Here is a 15190-nt window from a genome sequence, read left to right as displayed (position 1 = left end):
TTTTTGGAAAAGATTAACAGCAGGTGGTGATTTATTATGTAGTTTATATGTTCATAGCATTTTATGTACTGACACCAGATACAGTCACACAGCTGCAGAATTAACTTGTATAGGTCAAGGAGTCAAATAGGGTGACATTAACATCATCGCCAAATATCACTGCTGCTGCAGAGCTGGCTGAGATCTATCAACCAAGCAGTCACCAAATTTGCTAAGCATTTCTTGTTAGAAAAAACACAAATAGCTGCACTTTTTGCTTTGTCTAAATTTTGGCGCTAGTCCTAAATTAATATTTTGTAGAAATCTTTGTTTTTGCTATTAAAGAGTGTTGCCATGACTGTTAAAATTATGTTTTCTATCTTTGATATATATACACGTGCATTGTATGAAAATACATACACAGAGGCTATTAATCTCCTGCACCATTGCTGAAAGGAAGTCAGAGGATATGCTGTTTGTTCAGGACAGGAGAACTATTCCATCTATTGCTCAGTATATATTGCTAATGAGATCTGTGTGTGACGATACCAGTTCATTGAAGGCCACAGGTCACATTAGTGTAAATGTGCAAATCTTGAGGCCAACTGCAAGATAATTACTTAGGCAGAGCCCATGGACAACTAGAGGCTAATTCCTGTTTCTGGGCTAGTTTCTCTCAAAACAGCAGAAAGTGACTTAGATTATTTAAGAAAAGTGCAACACAGAAATCAGCATTTGTGGCACCTGGTCTGTGCAAGGCATGTTGGAAACTTTTATGCACGCTCGCAAATCTTTTGTAGAATTGGTCATGGCAAGTCAAATGACAGGCTGTTTATAAAACAGCAATATTACACCATGTAATGCATAACATCTTAGTTTGCTAAGGTGGTTGTATATCTCTTTAAAGCCATAAACCCAAATATTGTTTTGGACTGTCACACTGGCACATACTGGGCACAGGGAATGAACTCTGCACTGGAACTGCATACCCAAGGCCCACCTTATATTGAACCTCAGACCTCACTGACACAAGATCGATGAGTTGCAGACACCAACAGGGCATCCCCAAGCAGCTCACTGGTGTAAGGGGTTTTCAAATTTGGGCCACTGAGTCATCAGCAAAGGCCCTCAGATAGGTCCTGGGAAACAGGAAAGCAATTGGGATGGAGAGGGTGATGGGAAAGGGAGGGAGGCAGTGATCAGGAGATATAGAGAGAGGCAGGAATCAGAAGAGGGAGCGGGGCAGCAATCAAGAAAGGGAACGGGGCCAAGATGGAGAGGCAAGGGGGCCAATCAAAAGGGGGCCAGGCAGAAGCCAGCAACCATCTTCAGAGCTGCAGTGAAGCTCAGAGGAGAAATTCTGCTAATCCTGACTCCACATTTAGATAAATATATTTTACAAACCAAATCTTTTTGATAACAGCTTCCAGCAGTCCCTTCAAGGACTACTGACTAGGCTCATTTAGGCCACATTTTACTGAATGCATCCAACCTGAGTTCAGGGCATTCAGATCAAACCAACTTAATAAAGAGAGCATCAATCAAGTGTCCAGTCCCTTATTTTCATATGCAAAGTTCCTAAAGTCAGTTTCAGGCACGGGTCATTTACACCTATTTTGATGCCTATATCATTATGGTGGGTGGTGCACTTTCAGCTCAGAATCACATCGTCCAACAGATTGGACGCTTTTGTGAAAATCTCACATTTGTAAAACAGGTGCAGTATCATTGAATTTCTAGGTCACAATGTCTAATTGTTAAAATCAAGTTCAGGACAATCATCATTTCATAGCTTGATGAAAGATGAAGATTGGAATGTGTCTGTCAATTTTACGCTTCCTGCATTTTAAAATTAATTTACATCTGTAACGAAGTGTGGCATCTGGAGTGCAACATGCTGCTTGAATAGTGCCTACTGATATCATCAGGATACTAGTTTGGAAGTATTAGGTGTGACAGTGTGAAGAACTGAATTAATATCATTGGAGATGGTCATTATCCCAGTTTGATCCGACTTCAAAAGTAATTCCTCCAAAGACATTCCTGACATTTCATAGTCAGTAGTCATTGCTGTGATCATTATTAAAGTCAACAGAGTAAATTCTTCGTAATGTTTTAATTTGTAAGAAGGAACAATTAAGTTGACACTGACTTGAGGTGATGGTGCTAAAAGACATTATCAATCAGAAGCTATTTATAAGGCTCTGTGAATCTGCCAATCTGTAATTTGCCACAACTACACAGAAACCTCCAACTTTATTTAATTATCCACAAACAATACAAAAAGAATGCACACTCAACAATGACATTCTCCCATTTTATAATCACATTTGATGTGCAGGAACCAAGATTGCGAATGTCACAAAAACTTGCACAAGAGGGTGGTTCTGTTCACAAATCTCCTATGACCAGATGCTACTGGCCTAAATAATAGGCTATATTGAACCCTATAATGATAAGTATGATTCTGGAGTCCCTGGTAGTCACAGCATTAACTTTCTTGTTTTGCCTCTGACACATTTTAAGTGTTTGCACGGAGCATTATTGGCATTAGACAGGATTCTATTATCTCAGGATCACTGGGCTATTTGAAGTAGAATCAAATGAGATTTGTAAAAACAGCACCGCAACACTTTGTTCCTATTGCTGGCACTTGTCAAAACAAGTTAGATTAGTTTTAAATTTCTGTACCACTTTCCTGTGACTGCACCAATAAAAATCTTTGCCTACAAGCCGACAATGTGCATCTCTGCACATGCAAGACTACAAAAATGTGAATAGTAGCTGTGCACCAAGAACTGTCACGTCCACTGGAGTATCCGGCAAGGCTCCCTGCAACACATCGGACAGTGTGAAAATATCTCATTCCAATTTGTGTGTGGTACTCATGCATGGCATCAAGTTGCTGCAGTCTACTATTGAGCACCTGGACTGCACATCCAAAAATCTCTAGCACCAGTGACACCATCTCTCCAGGATGCACATACTAAAGCCAGGCTCTGGACTCCACCTATTCCTCCAGCTTACTAAGTTTGAAGGAAAGCATGGATGGTGACTTCCAAAATATGGCAGCACTCTTACAGTCTGTTTCTCCTCAGAGCAGTGGAAGTATTAAGGCAACACCCCATGTGAGTGGCAGTGAAACCAGAGAGGCCTGTCGCCCTCTCATCTGCTGCCAGTGAACACCACAAAGTGTGGAAGCCAGCGTTGATCAATCTAAGAATGAACCGAACTGCTACGTTTGTGAAGTGGTCTCAAGAAAATAATTGTGGCGCCAGTCCTGAGCCAGCTGGGCCAGACTGCCCCAAGAATAGCTGATTGCCACAGTTTGCAGCTAGGACTCCCAGGTTGCTTGCTCGAGCCATCTCATGTGTCATCAGTGCAGGCCCAGCAGCCTTTTACCTCCCAAGCTGAAGTCACTCGAGGAGCACCTCATAGAAGAACTGAAGTGGGTTGAAGAGGACTTAAGCTACAGACTTTAGGGTCGCAACAGCCCGATCAGTATTTTTATGTAGAGTTTGTTCCACAAAAGTTGGTGACCAGGCAAAGTGTTCTGTCTGGCAGCTTTATGCTTGTGATTGGGTTGAGAACAGACCTCAGGTAGTGGAAGATTAGATGCTGTCAAAGATCTCTTACAATTGGCAGGATAGGTGGGCTTTGCACTGCTTCATCCTCAGTATCTTATTGACACGCATACTGCTCTACCTCCACATCTTTGTTTGCAGCTGACTTGATGGGTTGACCCCACCGCAAAGCAAAGTTGTGAAGTATGCAGCAGACAGTGACCTGCAAATACAAAGTTTTGAGCCCATACACTCATATCTCCTGTGAGCTTCCCTCCTTCTGCCTTCTCTCTCTGCAGCTCCCAGGGCTCCAACCTGCTCTAACCTTCTCTTCCAGCCACCATGGCAGTCCAAGCACCAGAACCCTGAAACCAAACAGCAGTTTGCTGAAGCCTCTGGTCAAAGATCCTCTGCAGACTCACTAATTTACACTCACAAGACATTACTGTCAGATCTCACAGTCAAAACTGCTCAAAAAATATCAAAAGAAACACACTAGCAGTCCGAAGAAACTAACCAATGATTTACCCGACAGCAGCTGATGATCCACCTAAATATCACGAGAACTAGACTGTTCCTGGTATCATTTCCGTGACTGATTTAACATGTTGAATAGGACACCAGAGGTTTTGAAAAGGGCACATGTTCATAAAAAGCAGAGGACCCTAATTAACATGCTGATGCCAAAAATTTCAGATGGGTTGACAGCTAAAAGAAACCTGATTCTAAATGCCACCAGGTGAATTCTGTGCATGGAATGGGTGTATGAGATTGAAACCTGATTTTCAGTGCATTAGCGTTAACATTTTAGGAGGTAAAATAGGTGTTCCAATGTTAAAAACCTCCCCAAGTGTTGCCAGAACATCTGACTATACAGGATACAGATTCTCTAAAAACTGTCCCATTTGGGATGGAATGACGACAAGAATGGGGAGGTTGAAAAATTATCAAATTATTTTTAAATAAAATAACATTTATATATACAAGAGAAAAATAGAGTGAAAGCTCGAAATCTGAAATAAAAACAGACAATGCTGGAAATACTCTGCTGGTCAAGCAGCATCTGTGGAGAGAGAAAATGGAGTTGACCTTTCAGCTCGATGACTTCTCATCACAATCAGCAAATGTTAAAAAATGTAACAGGCCTTAAGCAAGTACAGAGGCAGGGAAAGGGGTTGGGGGGGTGGGGGGGGGGGGGGTGGGAGTCAAGAAAAAAAGGAAGGTCTGTGAGAGTGGAAGGCAGGAAAGATTACACAACAAAAAGGATGACGGGACAAGGCAAAAGCCCATTACCAACAGTTTTTGCACCATCATCCCTTTTATCATTTTGTCATTTAATCTCTCCTGCTTTCCACCCTAGCACAGAGCTTCCCTTTTGTCGTTTCCTCCCCTCCCCACTTTCTCTGCCTCTGTGCTTGCTTAACACCTCTAAGTTTTCCAGTTCTCATGAAAAGTCATAAGCCTGAAACATTGGGCTGCATTTTCAATAGGCCATGGTGGTGGGACTGGAGGTGGGGGGGTTCCGAAAGCGGGAGGGAAATCCGTTTGGCCGGCTCCACGACACGTTCCTGCCTCCACAGGATAATGGAGCAGTCGGATTGAGGGCGGGAATATTTACCTGCCCGTTAGTCTCTTAAAGGCTTAATTACAGCACTCTCCCAATGCCGATTGGATTTTCGATCAAGCGCATGGGGTACCTGTTGCGCCAGGAAGACGTCTATGAAACCATGGCTGCCGTCCAGCAGGAGGGCGGGCAAACATCGGAGACGTAGACTCCAATCTATTCGGAAGCCTTAGCTGCAAAAACTGGCTGCAACTGCAGTACTGCCCATTACTGTGGGGAGGCTTTCCCCGATCTCCAAAGCCCATAACCCTTCTGGCCTTCTTACTTACCTGATTTGTAGTTGGCAACTGGGAATGGAGGCGCCCTCACGCGTCCCTACATACTTCAATAGCTCCCACCTCTGACAATGGGGAAGCCAATCTTTGACTGCTGGAACGCCTCCGGATTCAGGAGCCCACCCGCCGTCCTGAATTGGGTGGGGCTCCCACAGGCAGCCACTTCATAGTAACAGCTTTATTTAATTGGCTGCCTCCTTCAAAATTGCCCTCTGGGTCCCACTGCTGGCTTTTGTGGGTTCCTGACCTGCATTTTAATCCAACGGTGGGATTGGGATCCCAGAATGAAAATTCAACCCATTAACTCTGGGCTGAATTTTACCGGCCCTTCGACACTGTGAGTTGCAGCACGGGGGCTGGTAAAATGCTGCAGGGAGAGGCCCGCCTCGACCCGCGACATCGAGAACAGCCCGCTACATATTACCGGCGGCAGCAGGACCTCGGTGCGGTTCCCCTGCCACCAGGCAGCGGGCCCTTCATCTCTGTATTAAAATGAGACCTACTGAAATTCAAATTAACCTACCTGGAGGCAGCAACCGTCCCACTCCGATATTCGTGCTCCGTGCGCCTTCGGAACTCCGCATAGAGTGCCGGGTGAGAACCTGGTGGGGAGGGGGGAGCAATAGAATTTTCAGGGTGGGAGGGGTGAAGAAGCGGGGCAATCAATTGTAATTGGATATGGCGATAGTGGGAAGGGGTTGAGGGTCAAAGGGAACTAATTTCAGGGGGAGAAGTTCTGGATACTAATAAAAGTTTATTATGGAGGGACAGGGCAATTAATATATAAGTTACCCATTGAGGGGGGTGGGAGATGGAGTTAGAGTTGAAATTTATATTTATTTTCATTTCCCGGAGATCGGGACCTTTAAATTTTAAAATGTGACTGAATCACAGAATCACAGAATAATACAGTGCAGAAGAGGCCCTTCGGCCCATCGAGTCTGCACCGATGCATTAAAACACCTGACCTGTCTACCGAATCCCATTTGCCAGCACTTGGCCCATAGCCTTGAATGTTATGACGTGCCAAGTGCTCATCCAGGTACTTTTTAAAGGATGTGAGGCAACCTGCCTCTACCACCCTCCCAGGCAGGGCATTCCAGACCGTCACCACCCTCTGGGTAAAGAAGTTTTTCCTCAAACCCCCCTTAAACCTCCTGCCCCTCACCTTAAACTTGTGACCCCTCGTAACTGACCCTTCAACTAAGGGGAACAGCTTCCCCCTATCCACCATGTCCATGCCCCTCATAAACTTGTACACCTCGATCAGGTCACCCCTCAGTCTTCTCTACTCCAGTGAAAACAACCCAAGCCTATCCAACCTCTCTTCATAGATTAAATGTTCCATCCCAGGCAACATCCTGGTGAACCACCTCTGCACCCCCTCCAATGCAATCACATCCTTCCTATAATATGGCGACCAGAATTGCACACAGTACTCCAGCTGTGACCTTACCAAAGTTCTGTACAACTCCAACATGACCTCCCTGCTTTTGTAATCTATGCCTCGATTGATAAAGGCTAGTGTCCCATATGCCTTTTTCACTACCCTATTAACCTGCCCTTCTGCCTTCAGAGATCTATGGACAAACACGCCAAGGTCCCTTTGTTCCTCGGAACTTCCCAGTGTCAGGCCATTCATTGAATACTTCCGTGTCACATTACTCCTTCCAAAGTGTATCACCTCACACTTTTCAGCGTTAAATTCCATCTGCCACTTTTCAGCCCATTTGACCATCCCGTCTATATCTTCCTGTAACCCAAGACACTCCACTTCACTGTTAACCACTCAGCCAATCTTTGTGTCATCCGCGAACTTACTTATCCTACCCCCCACATGGTCATCTATGTCGTTTAGATAAATGACAAACAATAGGGGACCCAGCACAGATCCCTGTGGTACACCACTGGACACTGGCTTCCAGTCACTAAAACAGCCATCTGTCATCACTCTGTCTCCTACAGCTAAGCCAATTTTGAATCCACCTTATCAAGTTACTTTGTATCCCATGTGCATTTGCTTTCTTGATAAGTCTCCCATGTGGGACCTTGTGAAAGGCTTTGCTGAAATCCATGTAAACTACATTAACTGCACTACCCTCATCGACACACCTGGTCACATGCTCAAAAACTTCAATCAGATTTGTTCGGCATGACCTCCCTCTGACAAAGCCATGCTGACTATTCCTAATCAAATTTTGCCTCTCCAAATGGTGATAGATTCTCTCCTTCAGAATTTTCTCCAATAGTTTATCTACCACTGACGTGAGACTCACTGGTCTGTAGTTCCCTGGCTTATCTCTACAACCTTTCTTAAGGTTTAAGCTTGAATCCCTTTAAAAGTGGCGCTGGAAGCTGTTGCTGGGGACGCGGCGGCCACCCCCTTATGTCATCGGGGGTGGACACTCCGTCCACTCTATTTAAATGAGACCCTGCATGAAATATCGCAGGGGCTCCTCGGCGGCCGCTGAATGCGGGCACCTCCCTGAGTTTAAAGGACGCCACCGTGGAGCGCAGTGCCAGAATAAAATTCAGCCCTCTGTTTCTCTCTCCACAGATACTTTATCAAGACAGTCAATTCTAATGATATGGTTTTATTAAATACTGCAATGAATTCAGTAAATTATATGCAAATGATGTTCTATTGCCTTATTTTGATCCTTCTATTGATTGTATACTCAAGAGCGTATTAACAAAGAGTATGAATTACTGTCTGATGTTAAGATGTCAGAATACCAAATTGCCGTTCGCTACACCAAATGATGTGCATCTTTGTTAAATAAAGCTGTTTCTACAACGATTTGTAAGAAATATTTCAGAATGGTCGTAACTCATTCTTATTCCACTATTATGATGCAGCAGGCCGACTTAGAAACATGTACTGGGCAACTGTCATTCTTTAAGTCCAAATAAACACTTCCAAATATCATGTGAGTCACTTCTTCTTAAGAAAAACATGCTGGAGTAAGACTACAGGCCTTTCAGTGGTTTAATTTTAATTTATCTTTTTGACAGTTAATGTATTATTAATTCTGTGATAAGTATCATAGTTTGTCTAGTCACAATGCCAGTAATTCACTCCTCTGAATGCAGTGGCAGAATTCTCACAAGATTAAGGCATGTTTCTAATGTTATGCTTCTGTACTGCTGAAGGATAAAAACATATCATTACAAAGAATGAGGGATTTGGTTTATTTTAGGTCTGACACACTGGCTGGTTTAAAACCATACCCTAGGGTTCTCTTCTTTAATATAACTCTACATTGTTAGAGATTGTGTGGAAACTCAAGTTATAAAATGGCCAGATTGATGAACTTTCATAATCTTCAAGTTACAGTAACAAAACACAACATTCGAAACATGTGGAATTTGATCTGCAAGACATCATGTAAAAGGTGCCTTTCCCTCTTAATTCCAATGATAGGAACGAGACACTTTCAAACATTAATTATGGTTCGCAGGAAAGTTAATGAAGAATTGAAAACACAACGTTAAGCACGTAGCTCTTTTGCTCCAGCTATGACAATGTGATATTAGGTGACTAGTAGAGTGCAGCCTGAAATAATTAGTGAGGGAAGATGTCTTACAAAATAGATACTGGTGGCTACTGGATTCACTGAAATATGGCAATTATACAAGGCTACTGCTACTTCTTTGAATTGTTAATCATTTTTTCATCATTGAAAGTATTTTGAGATTGAGTGATGCTTAAAAGTTTGTTACAAGACAAAATGATTTTGTACAGGTTTAAGCAGCAATGAAGGCACAAAGTATGTGCACTGAAGCCAGACAGGTTGGTCTGCAGAACTCACGATTGATAAAATGACAGACAATTTTCTCAAAGCAGGTCCATGAGCCAGGATGGCACCATTCATCTTGTGCACAGCTGGAAATGGCCTCTTTCGTCTCAGCCACCAAAGGGGTAGTGGGCAGGGGCGTGCCTTGTTTCATCGACAGACCTATTGGCAAATCACTACAGGAAGGAAATTAGCATCTCAACCCTCTCTCTAGCTGGAGAAAGTGACAACAGAGAGTCAAATTTTGAGTAACAGACTGTGGAACAACCCGATGCAAAGTTGATCAAATCAGATAGTTGTTGCAACTTTTATTTGCTGATCACTTGAACAGAATGCCAGATATCAGCAAGCTCTTACAAGTATACCACTTCACTAAAGTTTTTAACCCTCTTGCATGAAACGCTACCAACAGAGAATAGTAACATTAACACCTGGCCAGCAACTTGTCAAAATAAAAACAAAAGAAAACCCAATAAAATGAAAGCTATTTTTGCATGAAAGCAGCTTGCATCGAGGCTACTTTCATAATGTTTCACTTACAAAGAACAGTACAGCACAGGAACAGGCCATTCGGCCCTCCAAGCCTGCGCCGATCTTGATGCCTGCCTAAACAAAAACCTTCTGCACTTCCGGGGACCGTATCCCTCTATTCCCATCCTATTCATGTATTTGTCAAGTTGCCTCTTACATGTCGCTATCGTACCTGCTTCCACCATCTCCCCCGGCAGCAAGTTCCAGGCACTCACCACCCTCTGTGTAAAGAACCTACCTCGCACATCCCCTCTAAACTTTGCCCCTCTCACCTTAAACGTATGTCCCCTAGTAACTTACTCTTCCACCCTGGGAAAAAGCTTCTGACTATCCACTCTGTCCATGCCGCTCATAACTTTGTAAACCTCTATCATGCCGCCCTTCCACCTCCGTCGTTACGGTGAAAACAATCTGAATTTATCCAACCTCTCCTCATAGCTAATGCCCTCCAGACCAGGCAACATCCTGGTAAACCTCTTCTGTACCCTCTCCAAAGCCTCCACGTCTTTCTGGTAGTGTGGCGACAAGAATTGCACGCAATATTCTAAGTGTGGCCTAACTAAAGTTCTGTACAGCTGCAGCATGACTTGCCAATTTTTATACTCTGTGCCCCGACCGATGAAGGCAAGCATGCCGTATACCTTCTTGACTACCTTATCCACCTGCGTTGCCACTTTTAGTGACCTGTGGACCTGTACGCCCAGATCTCTCTGCCTGTCAATACTCCTAAGGGTTCTGCCATTTACTGTATACTTCCCACCTGCATTAGACCTTCCAAAATGCATTACCTCACATTTGTCCGGATTAAACTCCATCTGCCATTTCTCCGCCCAAGTCTCCAACCGATCTATATCCTGCTGTATCTTCTGACAATCCTCATCACTATCCGCAACTCCACCGACCTTTGTGTCATCCGCAAACTTACTAATCAGACCAGCTACATTTTCCTCAAAATCATTTATATATACTACAAACAGCAAAGGTCCCAGCACTGATCCCTGTAGAACACCACTAGTCACATCCCTCCATTCAGAAAAGCACCTTTCCACTGCTACCCTCTGTCTTCTATGACCGAGCCAGTTCTGTATCCATCTTGCCAGCTCACCTCTGATCCCGTGTGACTTCACCTTTTGTACCAGTCTGCCATGAGGGACCTTGTCAAAGGCTTTACTGAAGTCGATATAGATAACATCCACTGCCCTTCCTTCATCAATCATCTTCGTCACTTCCTCAAAAAACTCAATCAAGTTAGTGAGACACGACCTCCCCTTCACAAAACCATGCTGCCTCTTGCTAATAAGTTCGTTTGTTTCCAAATGGGAGTAAATCCTGTCCCGAAGAATCCTCTCTAATAATTTCCCTACCACTGACGTAAGGCTCACCGGCCTAAAATTTCCTGGATTATCCTTGCTACCCTTCTTAAACAAAGGAACAACATTGGCTATTCTCCAGTCCTCCGGGACCTCACCTGTATCCAATGAGGATGCAAAGATTTCTGTCAAGGCCGCAGCAATTTCTTCCCTTGCCTCCCTCAGTATTCTGGGGTAGATCCCATCAGGCCCTGGGGACTTATCTACCTTAATGCTTTGCAAGATGCCCAACACCTCCTCCTTTTTGATAACGACATGACCAAAACTATCTACACTCCCTTCCCTCGGCTCATCATCCACCAAGTCCTTCTCTTTGGTGAATACTGATGCAAAGTACTCATTAGATTAAAATGAATAATTATTTTAATGATCCTGGAATTAAAACAGATGAAAGGCCCATGTTAACTAATGAATATTCTTGATATATCAGAAATGTAGCTAGAACAGCTCCAACAGGCATGATGTATATTTTCCTGGTGCATTAAAGAGACTTTAACGGTGGTACAGTGAAAAACAACATTTTTTCCCATGTTCCAGAGCTGGTAAATATAACCGATCTTTGAGTCTGCCATCTAGAACAGAAATAATCTTTTTTTTTTACATTGTGTTCTTAACCTTGCACTAAAACAAAAAAACGTGCATTTATATAGCCCCTTCATGATCATCGGCCATCTCAAGGCACTTTACAGCCAATGAAGTACTATTGAAGTGTTGTAATATAGGAAACGTGGCAGCCAAATTGCATATAGCGAGCTCCTACAAACAGAAATGTGATAATGAACAGATAATCTGTTTTTGTGATGCTAATTGAGGGATAAATATTGGCCAGATCATCAAGGATAACTCCCCTAACTCTTCTTTGAAATTTGTGCCATGGAACTTCTACTTCCACTGAATATCTCATCCAAAAGACGGCACCTCCGGCAGGGCAGCACTCCCTCAGCACCGCATTGGAGAATCAGCCTTGATTTTAGTGCTCAAGTCCTGGAGTGGGACTTGAACTCACAGGTGGGAATTATATGTGGCGGAGGCCCCGCCCATCGGCTTAAAAGTAGTGCTCGAGCCTGCTTCCGCTGGCCTGGAAGCCACGTGGCGATTTTACGTGGCCCAGGCCCTTAATTGGCCTCGGGCAGGACTTCCGCCCCTCTGAGGCAGGAGGTCCTGTCTCCAAGAGCTGCCGGCCAATCAGCGGGTCGGCAGCTCTTCAGTCTCAGCAGTGCTAATGGGAGCAGGGACTGCACCCAGTCAGAAGAGGGCTTGGACATCAGCCTCCATAAAAGTGAGTGCGGTTTTGGGCTTTCCCAGGAACAATTGGCTGGACCCTACCGAGGGGGGTGGGGGTCATTCAGGAGGGTGCTCCATTGAGGGTAGCTTATGCTGCTGGGGGGACCCTCTGTGGGGCACAGGATGCCCAATCAGGAGGACCCCCCTGGCCCCGCAAGGAGGCCACCTGTGTATTACTGGGCAGCCTCCTCAGTTGCTGAAGTTCCCAGCTGCTGCTGGTAAAATACCAGCAATGGCAGGAGGAGGCCCTTAAGTAGCAGGTAATTGGCCACTTAAGGGCCTCAATTGGCCTGGGGCAGGCGAGCCATTTTCAACCTCCCACACTGCTGGTAAAATGTCAGCGGGGGCGGGTAAGTGATGGCAACGGCACCTCCCACTCCTGCTTCCAGCCCACTCCCCAGGGGGTGGTTGTAAAACTCCCAGACCACAACCTTCAGACTCACAGACGAGAGTGCTACCAACTGAGCCACGGCTGACAATACATGGAAGATCAGCTGTTTGTAGATCTTAATTTTAGATACTAAAAGTAGTATCACATTCACAATTTCCATTAACAATTTGGACTTAGGAATTGAAAACAAATTCTAAGTTTGTGGATTACACCAAATTGGGGGGTTAGTCAATACTGAGGAGGACTACAGCAAATTACAGGAGGACATTGATAAGCTTGCAGAGTGGGCAAATAATTGGCAAATGAAGTTCAACATAGATAAATGTGAGGCAGTACATTTTGGTTCAAAGAATAGGGAGATCAATTATTACTTTGGAAGGTGCAAGTCTAGATGGGGTGGAGGAACAAAGGGATCTTGGAGTACAAGTACACCAATCATTAAAAGTTGCACGACAGGTTAGCAAGGTCATAAAAACAGCAAAAAAAAAGCAGTAGGTTTTATTTCTGGAGTGATAGAACTTAAAAGTAGGGAAGTTATGCTAAACCTGTACCAAACCTTGGTTAGACTACACATAAGAGTACAGCTTCCAGTTCTGCTTGCCACATTATTGAAAGGATATAGAGGCACTGGAGAGGGTGCAGGATTACAAGGACAAAACCAGAAATGTGCAGTATACAGATCAGGAAAGGATGAACAGGCTTGGTCTCTTTTCTTTTGAAAAAAGGCAGTTGAGGGGTGCCCTAATAGAATTTAAAATTATAAAAGGTTTTGATGGAATGGATACAGAGAGAACATATACACTTGTGGGGAAGAGCATAACTAGAGGCCATCAATATAAGGTAGTCACCAAGAAATCCAATAGGGAATTCAGAAGAAACTTCTTGACCCAAAGAGTGGTGAGAATATGGAACTTGCTACCACAGGAGTGGCTGAAGTGAATAGTTTAGATGTATTTCAGGGGAAGCTAGACAAGTATATGAGGGAGAAGGGAATAGAGGATTACAATGATAGATTTAGATGACAAAAGATGGGAGGAAGCTCGAGTGGAGCATAAACACAGCATGGACTGGTTGGGCCGAATGACCTGTTTCTATGCCATATATCCTATGTAATCCTATATAAATTCTTTTGACAAATAAACCTTGAGAAAACAATCCTCAATCCTTTCTACAGATTAAGAACACCAAGTGTTGCCTCACCTGTTTGGCCAGGCGGAGGGGTACCAGTTGATCCTCGTGGTAGACATATAAAAACAGTCAAAACTGCAGCTTTGTTTCCTGAGCAAGGCTCCACAGCAATAGGTCTGGGGGCTCCCTGTAAAACATGAAACACTATATTTAAAACCAAAGCTGTCAAATGAAGATTGCCTAGTAACTACTGTGGTACAGTATAATATATCTTCCTCGTTATCACAGCATGCAAATTTATAATACTATGCTGGATACAGCATTAATCAAGCTTGCAGTGTAAGTGGGACTACACAAGAACTAAACTTAGTTTATTTAATTACAGTTCTATGCCGATGCAGACAAAAAACATGTACAAAAAAAGCTTCAGTGCAACTCAAGATTTCACACAAGTCATGGAAATTTTTAAAGCTGCAAACATATGAAAACTATTTAAAATAAATTTAGTAACCTGAAGAAAACATTAATGCACAGTTCAAAATATTTTATTCAGATAGCAGTGATATTTTCAGTGATAACTTTGAACTGATAAGGTCGCTTGTTTATGAAATACGAACATACGAGTTAGGAGCAGGAGTAGGCCACTCGGCCCCTAAAGCCTGCTCCGGCACTCAATAAGTTCATGGCTGAACTGATTACTCCACATTTCCACCTACCCCCGATAACCTTTCACCCCCTTGCTTATCAAGAATCTATCTAGCTCTGCCTTAAAAATATTCAAAGACTCTGCTTCCACTGCCTTTTGAGGAAGAAAATTCCAAAGACTCACGATTCAGAGAAAAAATGTCTCCTCATCTGTCTTAAATGAGTGACCCCTTATTTTTAAACAGTTCTAGATTTTCCCACAAGGGGAAGCATCCTTTCCACATCCACCCTGTCAAGACATGTCAGGATCTTATATGTTTCAATCAAGTCGCTTCTTACTCTTCTAAATTCCAGCAGATACAAGCCTAGCCTGTCCAATCTTTCCTCATAAGACAGCCCACCCATTCCAGGTATGAGTCTAGTAAACCTTCTCTGTACTGCCTCCAATGCATTTACATCCTTCCTTAAATAAGGAGACCAGTACTGTACACAGTACACCAGATGTGGTCACACCAATGCCCTGTATAGCTGAAGCATAACCTCCCTACTTTTGTATTCAATTCCCCTCACGATAAACGATAACATTCTATTAGCTTTCCTAAT

The 15190-nt window shown here is 43.7% G+C and overlaps 1 protein-coding gene across 2 annotated transcripts in view; it reads right to left on the bottom strand.

Moving 5' to 3' along the window:
- The window catches only part of atrnl1b (attractin-like 1b), a 1082183-nt gene that overhangs the window by 52345 nt on the left and 1014648 nt on the right, over positions 1–15190 (bottom strand). For both annotated transcript variants that reach the window (XM_068052965.1, XM_068052966.1), the window contains exon 28: positions 14015–14129. In XM_068052965.1, coding sequence (XP_067909066.1) covers positions 14015–14129 — 115 coding nt within the window. The remainder of the gene's footprint in view (positions 1–14014; positions 14130–15190) is intronic.

The sequence above is a fragment of the Heterodontus francisci genome, chromosome 20, assembly GCF_036365525.1.
Source record: "Heterodontus francisci isolate sHetFra1 chromosome 20, sHetFra1.hap1, whole genome shotgun sequence".
Taxonomy (NCBI): Eukaryota; Metazoa; Chordata; class Chondrichthyes; order Heterodontiformes; family Heterodontidae; genus Heterodontus; species Heterodontus francisci.
Note: the sequence above shows the minus strand (reverse complement) of the source record. Positions and strands in the feature narration are given on the sequence as shown.